Source organism: Culex quinquefasciatus, chromosome 3 (assembly GCF_015732765.1).
Source record: "Culex quinquefasciatus strain JHB chromosome 3, VPISU_Cqui_1.0_pri_paternal, whole genome shotgun sequence".
Classification (NCBI taxonomy): Eukaryota; Metazoa; Arthropoda; class Insecta; order Diptera; family Culicidae; genus Culex; species Culex quinquefasciatus.
In genome coordinates, this window is record NC_051863.1 from 106735328 (window position 1) to 106744763 (window position 9436).

General features: G+C 44.2%; 2 protein-coding genes across 2 annotated transcripts; one reads left to right on the plus strand and one right to left on the minus strand.

The window, feature by feature from the left end:
• The first annotated feature begins 220 nt into the window (after positions 1 to 220).
• On the plus strand, positions 221 to 2511 carry LOC6030826 (malate synthase). Its single transcript, XM_038260059.1, has 5 exons — positions 221 to 587; positions 679 to 1167; positions 1220 to 1608; positions 1664 to 1891; positions 1954 to 2511. The coding sequence occupies exons 1-5, from the start codon at positions 453 to 455 to the stop codon at positions 2348 to 2350; spliced, it is 1638 nt and encodes a 545-aa protein (XP_038115987.1). The 5' UTR covers positions 221 to 452; the 3' UTR covers positions 2351 to 2511.
• Positions 2512 to 4266: 1755 nt separating this feature from the next.
• On the minus strand, positions 4267 to 9057 carry LOC6030780. Its single transcript, XM_001841622.2, is given in 5 exon segments — positions 4267 to 4508; positions 4568 to 6284; positions 6342 to 7377; positions 7380 to 7546; positions 8476 to 9057. Coding segments are annotated over 5 exon segments (3588 nt in total). The 5' UTR covers positions 8982 to 9057; the 3' UTR covers positions 4267 to 4346.
• Between the last annotated feature and the right edge of the window lie 379 nt (positions 9058 to 9436).

Here is a 9436-nt window from a genome sequence, read left to right on the forward strand (position 1 = left end):
TATTTTTCGGAGTTTCATCATTTTGTAAGAAAGGCTCTATTTCACTTCTGGTGATATTAAATCGTTTTTTTTTTCTCAATTTTCTATGTTGCATTTCTGCAGTTATTTTTAATTGCACGAAAAGATATGGGTTTATAAACGATAACACAAATAATGTTACTTCCATGGGACCAAAGTTCGCCAAATACAATTGGACAAAATAAAACAGCGCGCGATCTTCGCAACCGACTAAGCAAAGAAATTAAGTTTGTACTTGTACAAACTCCAACATACGACCACACGTTAGGCCCCGTGAACAGATTTTGTTGTTTTCGTTCGTCACGTATTTGCGCATAAGCTCTCTACGCACAACACCGCAGTCGCTTATCAAGCGCCGGTCTGGGTGGTTGTAGAATAGTACTTGACTCTTCACAGGGGACTGCATATTGATTAGTTTAAATAAGTGCAATATTATGGACAGTCTAAAGCGGGTTTGTGTCGAACGGGCTCCCCATCGGCTGGAGGAAGCTCACGGTGAACTTTTCACCCAAGGTGTCCTCGGATTCTTGGCCGAACTGCTCGCCGAATTTGATGACGACGTTGAAAAGGTGAGCCGAGTATTATCAGGAGGGTTGTGTTTAATTACGGAATCATTGTGGTCCAGTATCTTATCGCGTTAAATAATACTTGCACTTTCAGCTTTTGAGACGCAGATTGGAGCGTCGGCTGCACATCAAACAGGGTCGATGGAAGCCGGAATTCCGGAACAGCAGTGAGGACCAGGATTGGAAGATCGAGGAGCTTCCGGCGAGACTGCGCAATCGAAAGCTTGATTTGGGTGATGTAAGCCCGGCGAACACGACCAACTTTGTGGACTGTCTGTACGCCAAGGTTCAAGGCATTCAGGTGGACTTTGACGATGGACACTGTCCGACGTGGCGGAACACGGTGCAAGGGTTGTACAATGTTACGAGAGCGGTTCACGCGAGGCTACCTGGGGCGCCGGCAGATATTCAGCAGTGTCCGGTGTTGATGCTAAGACCGAGGGCGTTCAACATGATCGAGCATCACTGCATGGTCAATGGGAAGGAAGTGGTTGGGCCGTTGTTTGATTTTGCCATATTGATGTACCATAATGCGAAGTTGATGGCCAGTTTGGACGTTGGACCTTACTTTTATTTGTCGAAGGTAATTTGTGCGTTGGTACAATTCAAACATGATCCTATACAAATTATTACAGATCGAAGGCCCCAACGAAACTCAACTGTGGAACAAGATCTTCACTTGGACCGAGCATCGCCTTGGTCTCCGCCGGGGAACCATTAAAGCTTGCGTCCTGATCGAGAACATTTTGGCTGCGTACCGCATGGAGGACATTCTGTACTCACTCCGGGAGCATGCCATAGGGCTGAACTGCGGCATTTGGGACTATTCGGCGAGTATCATCGCAAAGTTTGGCGACAGTCCGGACTTTTTGATTCCGGACCGGAACAAGTACGTGAATATGGGTCAACCGTTTCTGGCGAATTACATGCGCCTGTTGATCAACGTTTGCCATAGGCGAGGAGCGCTGGCCACCGGTGGAATGGCCGCCAAGTTACTGCCCTGTGGGAAGGGGTCGAACAGTTTGTACGATTTTTTTTTTGATAGATTTCTTAAAATAACGATTCTTCTTTTATTTCAGAGCGGACGAAATTACAGAGAGCGTAAAACAAGCCAAGTCAGTGGAAATTGACGCTGGAGTTGATGGTTTCATGGTTTACGATCTTCGTATTGTTGACGCCGTCAACGAAATGTGGCAGAGAAAATGTCCAGGCGACAACCAACTATCGATCCTCCCAGATGTAGATCGGATCACTGCAGCTAGTCTCGTAAAGATTCCGGAAGGTGGAGTCACAATTGAAGGGCTCAAGTAAGAGTTGATCCGATTATCATTTCTAGCCACATGCTCACCTCATTCTTACCCACTTTCAGTCACAACATATCGGTAGCCTTACTCTTTATCTACCACTGGTTTACCGGAAGTGGAGTGTTCTATCTGAACGGCGCCGTGGAAGATTCAGCAACGGCGGAGATTTCCCGATCACAGATTTGGCAGTGGATTCGCCATCGGGCCGCCATCGAGGGCAAACCGGACGTGCTTGTGACGCGTTCGCTGGTGTACACCATGCTCGATGGGATTATTTCCCGGGCGTACAAGTCCTGGTGCACGTCGATTCCGGACAGGAAGAGGTTACTCTCGTCCAAGTACGTACTGCTGGAGATTATCTCGGCGAGGGAGTACATTGAGTACATCACGACTTATTTGAACGATAGCCACAAGTTTAGAACGCTGCACAACAAGAACGATGGGCTGGAGTCGAAGTTGTGAGCTGAAAATTGTTGTGTGATTTTGATATTGATTGCATTTGTTTCAAGCATTTTTTGGTAGGTTTATCCTTGGTTCTAAGAACATTTTAGAATAACGAAGTCAATTCGTGCAATACTGTGAATCAGACGCATTTGTTAAATATAATGTTATTGTTGAAAGAATTACAAAACGTTTAGTTACATTTCAAACATGTTGTTTCCTTTATTTTAGATTACGTTTCGGCTTTCGGTCACTTGGTAAAATCAAACACCAGTTTGCTTTCTTCTCCGACGTTTCGGTTCATATAGAACCTTTTTCAAGGAATCGAAAAGAAGGTGCTTTCGATTCCTTGAAAAAGGTTCTATATGAACCGAAACGTCGGAGAAGAAAGCAAACTGGTGTTTGATTTTACCAAGTGACCGAAAGCCGAAACGTAATCTAAAATAATTGTAACGGTCGTGAAAAACTACATGTTGTTTCCCTCACCGTGTATGATATTAGGGAAAATATACCCGGTGGTGTTTGAATGATGCCGGATAATCTGAAATTTTCTAAAACCAAGTACACTAACGAGTACAGCAACTTTTTATGAACATTTTTGTTTATTTTCACTTTTACTAAAAGTTATTGTAAAAATTAAATTGAAAAAAGCTTAGTTCTTTTTTTTTCTTCCAGCGCTCTTTTGGGTCGGCTTAGTGCTGCCAATTTTGATGAAATTTTAAGCGAACACTCACGAAAAGTAGCATTTATAGACAAAGTTTCCTGACATCACTGGCTCTCTCCAAAAGCCGCTGCTGGCGGTGTTGGTGGCCACCCTTTGTTCCTTATTTGCCTTCGCCTCTCGCTTGGTTTTCTTCAGCCTTCGATTGGAATGGGTATAAACGTCAAAAGACTCGACACGTTTGTTTTTCTTGATGGCGCTTGCTTATTATTTACAAGATTCGAGTTTATTTTTCAAGCGAGTGACTAACTAGTGTGCAATAGTACATGTTGCCGAAAGTTATGAGCAGTTTTGTATCGAAAGCGCTGTGAAAAAGTAAGCGAAATTGAAAAGATGATTTTGATTTTTGCGGTGTGCAAACAAAATGATGAGAAATGGTCTCGCAAAAGTGCATTAAATTTGATCTTTTTCGCCAATAAGTGGCGTACATTTGCGTACTTGCTCGAGGCGGTGCTGTTGCTGGTATGTTTATAGCCTAAATAGCATCAAACTCTCCATATGGCGAAGATAGGTGTTTGATTAGAAAGGGTATATTTCCCCTCCTTCTATGAATTGTCAATGGTATTCTGAAAACCCGCCCGTGTGGATCAATCGGACCGCGCACTGGACTCACAATCCAGAGGTCGCCGGTTCGAATCCCGCGGCGGGCGCTCTAAAATTCTTTGTGTAAAGTGGGTATTCGGCGCCGTCGCTCGATGCCATACTTTCATACACTTAGGAGCCCAGGGCGGCGAAGTCCTTGTAGATAAAAGGAAGACACTAGTGGTTGGTACTAGCAATGGTGGCCGACAGCTATAAAGTCAACTTCGTTTTTTTTTTCATTCTGAAAACCTCTGAAAACTAAGAGGAAGCTAAATAATTTTGAAAATGTTTGTTGGATTAAAAATGTAACGGCTTAAAAATATCCTGCTTATTTGACGTGGAATAGTTGAATATCCTGCTTACTTTTTCAAAAGGTCCAATGTACATAAGAAAGCCACGGCGCATTGGTTGTTTTGGAATATTACTCAAGATATTAGCATGGCATTTCAATCAAGTAGGTTTTCCATACTAATAGGCTACATATTTGATGGTGTAATATTACATAGCATTTCATAGAAAAAATTACACGGGATTAGATTACTAGTTTTTTGCTGTGTATTATTAGCAGTTCAATTGGACGTAATGGTTTCTGCTGTCCATGTTCATTCGGAATGCTTTAGTATAAAACAATCAATGTTCTTAGGATAAAGCAAAATGTTTATTATTAAATTTATGTGTAAATAAATCAAAAAGAAAAAATAAGTAACAATTAGCTCAAACCTTTGGCAACCGACGAAGTGCCACAAATTTCGGCCATGCTTTGGGCTGCAGAAAGTAGGACTGTTCCTTGCAGCAAAGCAGAGCATTCCGGAAGCAGCTCGCATGTTTGTCTGGTATCTTAGCGTGATTGTACAGATGATACAGAAACTCGTAAATCTGAAAGAATGATGGCAGTTGAAGGTGAAAAGTATCATGAATGAAGTTATTCTACCAACCTTATTTTCAACTTCTCTCCACAAATTGTGCTTGAAAACCATAATGAGACTAGCCGGGAATAGAGACAGCCGTTTGTCCAGGTTCTCAAAGAGCGCACTCTCTCCAGCCAAACAGACGTACCCGGATAAAGCGATTACGACCATCATGAAGATATCCAGCATGAACATAATTTCCTTCATTACCATCGACTGCTCGGCCAAGTCAGACTGGATGTACCCGATCAGCTCGACGATCCATTCCGTCAGAACCTTTTGGCTGCCAAACTTCAGGATGTACTGGACGAAGGACTGTCCAAAGTAACGCTGAACCTCGTTCGCGACGTCGAACTCCAACCGCATGACGGTCTTCAGGATGTCACTGAGCCCTAGCAGGTGCACTTCGGGACTTACATTCTCGTACGATTGAATGACAAACTGCAGTCGAATAACTTTCTTAAGCTTCCTCACGTTGCGTTTATCCATCCAAGTGCTTGGTTTGAGGAGGGAGGTCAGGTGCCTGGTCGGTAGCAAAGCCAGCACTCCGATGTAGTCCTCGAACAGCTTGCTGTCAAGTTCGAACCGACTGAACAGATTCTCCAGAGTTTCGCAGAGGTACTCGTAGTTTTCATCATTTTGGTATGTCTTCTGAACCGCAACTTTCAAGAATGGAACTGCACGCCCGAACGGATCCGGACCGTCAAAACGGCCTCCTTCGGAACGTTCCAGCAGGAATTGTAGCGCCAGGTGGACAAATCTCTTAAAAATGTCCACGTTCGTCGCTTCTGTGACAACATCGAGCGATTCCAAGATGATCAACACGTCGGTCGCCACCATGTCACCTTCGATCATTTCCGTGAGGTAGTTCTCCACGATCCGTTTGGCCGTGCCCGAGTGTGGCATTTGCTTCAGCGCGATTTGCAGGCAGAACTTCTTCATTTCCTCTCCGCGGTGGAAGTAATCGTGCAGGAAGCACCAGTTCAGTGGAGGGATTGGTTTGGAGTATTTCTTTGCGACGACTCTTAGCAGATTGGCGAGCACAAGATCGTTGCCGTCCCGTTTGTCGCTCTGGTTGATCAGATGATGGATGATGGTCACAAGAATGGTTTTGTTCGGGAGATATTTCAAGCTTGTCGGTTCGGGACGCCCCTCCGGTGTGAGGTAGACACCTCCGCGGAAGGCCTGTATCTCGGTGCGGATGTGATGAGCGACCAGATCTCCGGCGTCTTCAATCGCACTGTGGTTCACGTACTGTATCAGCTGAATCCAGCACTCGCCGGGGATCTCCCGGGCCTCCAACCGTTCGTCGTCCTTATCTGGCAGCTGAATCTTCTGTCGGAAAATATCCGGAACGTGAAATATGTTCATCATTTCCGGTGGAAAGGATTTCAATGCCTCTAGAGCCGCTACGATCACTTCACGATCGTCAAAGTCCGTTACAAAGTGCCACAGCGTTGTGATGATCTCGTTAACAAGCTTCTCCTGCTCAATGGAGTTCACCTTGATCGAGGGAACGTTCGAGAAAAAGTTGCACAAGCTGCGGATGATCCGTGGGCGCTTTTCCTGGGAGAACTTGAAGCCCAAAACCTTCCACGTTGAAACGATATTCACGACGTGGTTTTCACACAGAACGGCAATGGCATCGATGGCCAACGCAACGGCAGCTTCATTGTTTGCATCTTCCGGATGGCTCAGGATCTCGGAAAAGAGGTTCACCAGGTCTGCACCGTGTTGCTGGGGTCTGGAATAAAATTAATCAGTGATTAAACGGACAAGGTGAATCAAACGATCAACCTACTTGATCAAGCAAATCTCCCGAATCGTAAAAGTCCTTGCGAAGGAAACTTCCCACGGATCTTCCCGCGGTCTGACCGCCGTGTCCTTCAGAATGTCGTACAGAAACGGATAGGTACGTGGTTCCGCCTTCCACAGCCGCAAGTACAAATCCAAGCTCGTTGCGCGATCGATGTCCTTCGAGAGGGCTTTCAGCACACCCAACACGTGATCCTTGGCGCCCATTGAGGCCAGATGTTGCAACAGAAGTAGTTTCTTCCTCGGATTGGTATCATTTGCCAGGGAGTACAGCATCGGGGTCATCAACCGGGCACAGTTTTCCTCGCTCTTCTTGGACAACACGATCAGCTGATCAAACACCTGCCTCCAGTTATCGTGAGACAGTTCATCCATGTAGAACAGTCCCCGCAGAATCAGTTGCACCTTTTCGTCAAACCGGGAATGTTGGGATATGGTGCTCAGGAAAGTTTGCAGCGATGTCCGATCGTCTTGAACGGATGCCCACCAAACGTTGATCTGGTGGTACTTGGCCAAATCCGCGTGCAAAGCCCAGGATCTGCTCGGCGTATTTTCAGCTTCGTCAACAATATCCCGTTGGTCGTTCAGAATCGCGTTCAAGATGTTATCACAGTCTTCCAGGTAGCTTTGAATGAACGTTTGTTGGCCCAACAGTTGAACTACTCCGTCCATGATCATCAGCCGGCTGAGTCGGTGACATCCGATCCCGAGTAGGAATCGAATGACCCGCAAGAACCCCAGCACATAACCAGGGGCAAGATTTTGCAGCAAGTCAGCGAAAATCATCAGCAGGACGTTGTAATTTAAGCGCTTTTCATCGCCGACTTTTTTCGAGTGGAGAACCGATAGAATGTGCAGGAAGTTGTCGGACGGATCGTAGTTTGAGGCCACCAAGTCTTTGGTGATGGCGGCAAGGCACATGCAAAGATCGACACGCAGCGCATTGAATCGCTTGTCATCGGATAAAGTGTCCAATGCCTCCAAGAGTAGGCTGTTAGTGAACAGACATTTTCTCCAGTTGAACTCTTGCTCCATGCAATGATTTCGTAGATCAGATCGATTGCAGCATCATCCGTGGATGCGCTCTTCAGCACGGTTCGCCATATTTTGAGTGTTTCCGGAAATGTGGAAACATTGTTGAAAATGTAGAGGAACACAGGGCGAAGGAACTCGACACTGTTTTTACGAATCCTGCGATAAGAAGTTAAAATTTCTAAATTGTAATTGTATTGACGGGCCCTCCTTCAACCACGTGGAATCATTTTACATGGTTCACATGGTACCATAGGGGCCCGAGCCTGTTGGTGTCCAAATAAATAAATAAATAAGGCCAATCAGCCATGCCAGATATACAGATAAATCTGTATTATACAAGTTTTTCGATCCCAAAAATCTGTAAATACAGATTTTTTTAAATGATTAAATTTATAAAATTTTAACAATTCGACGCCATCGAAAGTTTAGCATCATTTTTCAATTTCCATTTTAATATAAAAGCAAAAGCAGATGTTCTAATGACAACAAACGATGAAAAACGTTGCTTTTATTGATACGTGATCATCCATATTAAATAAAACATTATTTTGTTTATTATATAAAAGAAAAACAAACTTAACTTCTTTTAAAATCAACAACGTCTGTATCACCCTTTGTTATGATTCGTTTTTCTTCTCCAAATGTACATGGCGCTTATGTAATATGTAATAACCCAGAAAGTGTCAAAATGTACATGATGCCTTTTGAAATGTTGCCGTCGAATTTAGTAATTAAATTATGCTTTAATATGATTTATAAGCCTAAACCTGCCGTTAAAAAATAAAATAAATGTTCTGTGGCTTCGAATTTGACATGATACAGATAAAATACAGATTTATTTTTAAGAAAATACACATCTCCCATTAAACTAATCTGGCACCGTTGAGGATAATTAGTCTTATTGGATGCCCAAATAAGAATGATTTATTTCTCTCTGACAAACGCCTTTTATACCGATCCTGAGAGATCATAATATAGGTTCCGAAACAAACACTCAATGGAATGAACACTTTTTGGACTCACATCTATTCCGGGAAGTGTTCATTCTTGGGGAAGGTCTGTTCCGGCATCAACTCTTTACTTACACCTGGTCGTGATGCAGACAGATCTCGTTCACTTTCGCGCCAAAAAACAGCATACTGCCGACGTCCTTGCTGCCCAGCAGCAAAATCAGTGGATGCTGCGGAGGTTTGATGTCAAACTGGCAAACATATCTGGCCGAACCCAGAGCGGAACATCTCCGACGAAGGTCGAGCAGCAGCAGCTCCACGATTCCGTTGCTAACCGCCGCGAAATGAGCCGGACTTTGGGCGGCCAGCAGGGTCACAAGAATGGCCAACACCTGGGCCAGGTCCAGGGTGCCTCGGTTGACCAGCTGTACGAGTGCCTGTACAGCCAGTTGGGCTGTTTGTGGATTGTCCGATTTGCAGAGGCTTTTGAGTAGTTCGATTTCGTTGGTGGCTGCAGCTGAGCCGGATTTCGATTGTCCGCAACCGGTTTTCGCGTCAATTAAAGGCCGGATGGCTTTCTGGAGGGCACTGGCTGCCGAGAGGGCGGTTGCTTTGCCCGTTATTTGTTTTATGCTGTCCATGGCGGCACTTGAAATAAAATACAAATATTCTGAGTTAACAACGATCTGAAACTGTTGATTTGTTTACCTCAGATGTTTACCACCATCTGTCACACCATCTTGAATGCAATGAAAAATAGTTGCATGCAAGTTTCTGTTTTATCTGTTGTGTTCAAAGATGGCAAATATTGATACGTTTTCAAAAGGTCCTATGTGCATCTTCGTCTAGATCATCGTTTTATTTTTTGTTTTTTACTGATTTGATCGATTACACAGACCTACAATAGTGTACATAAATTACTGCGCCGGCTCAATTTAAGAGGAAACCTTATGTTTCGAGTCCCCAGAAATAAGTGCACTTTTATTAAAAATATTAGACCTAGATCTATGACAATTTCCGGAATTCTATTTCCCGGAATGGACATTATCCGAAATGGACGTTTCTTTAAAAATACACGATCTTGCATCAAAATAAT

Excerpts from the sequence above, each read along its gene's own strand:
- LOC6030826 (XM_038260059.1), top strand. The coding sequence starts at position 453 with ATGGACAGTCTAAAGCGGGTTTGTGTCGAACGGGCTCCCCATCGGCTG. Across the intron at positions 588-678 it reads TTGATGACGACGTTGAAAAG|CTTTTGAGACGCAGATTGGA; the intron begins GTGAGCCGAGTA and ends TTGCACTTTCAG. Across the intron at positions 1,168-1,219 it reads CTTACTTTTATTTGTCGAAG|ATCGAAGGCCCCAACGAAAC; the intron begins GTAATTTGTGCG and ends AAATTATTACAG.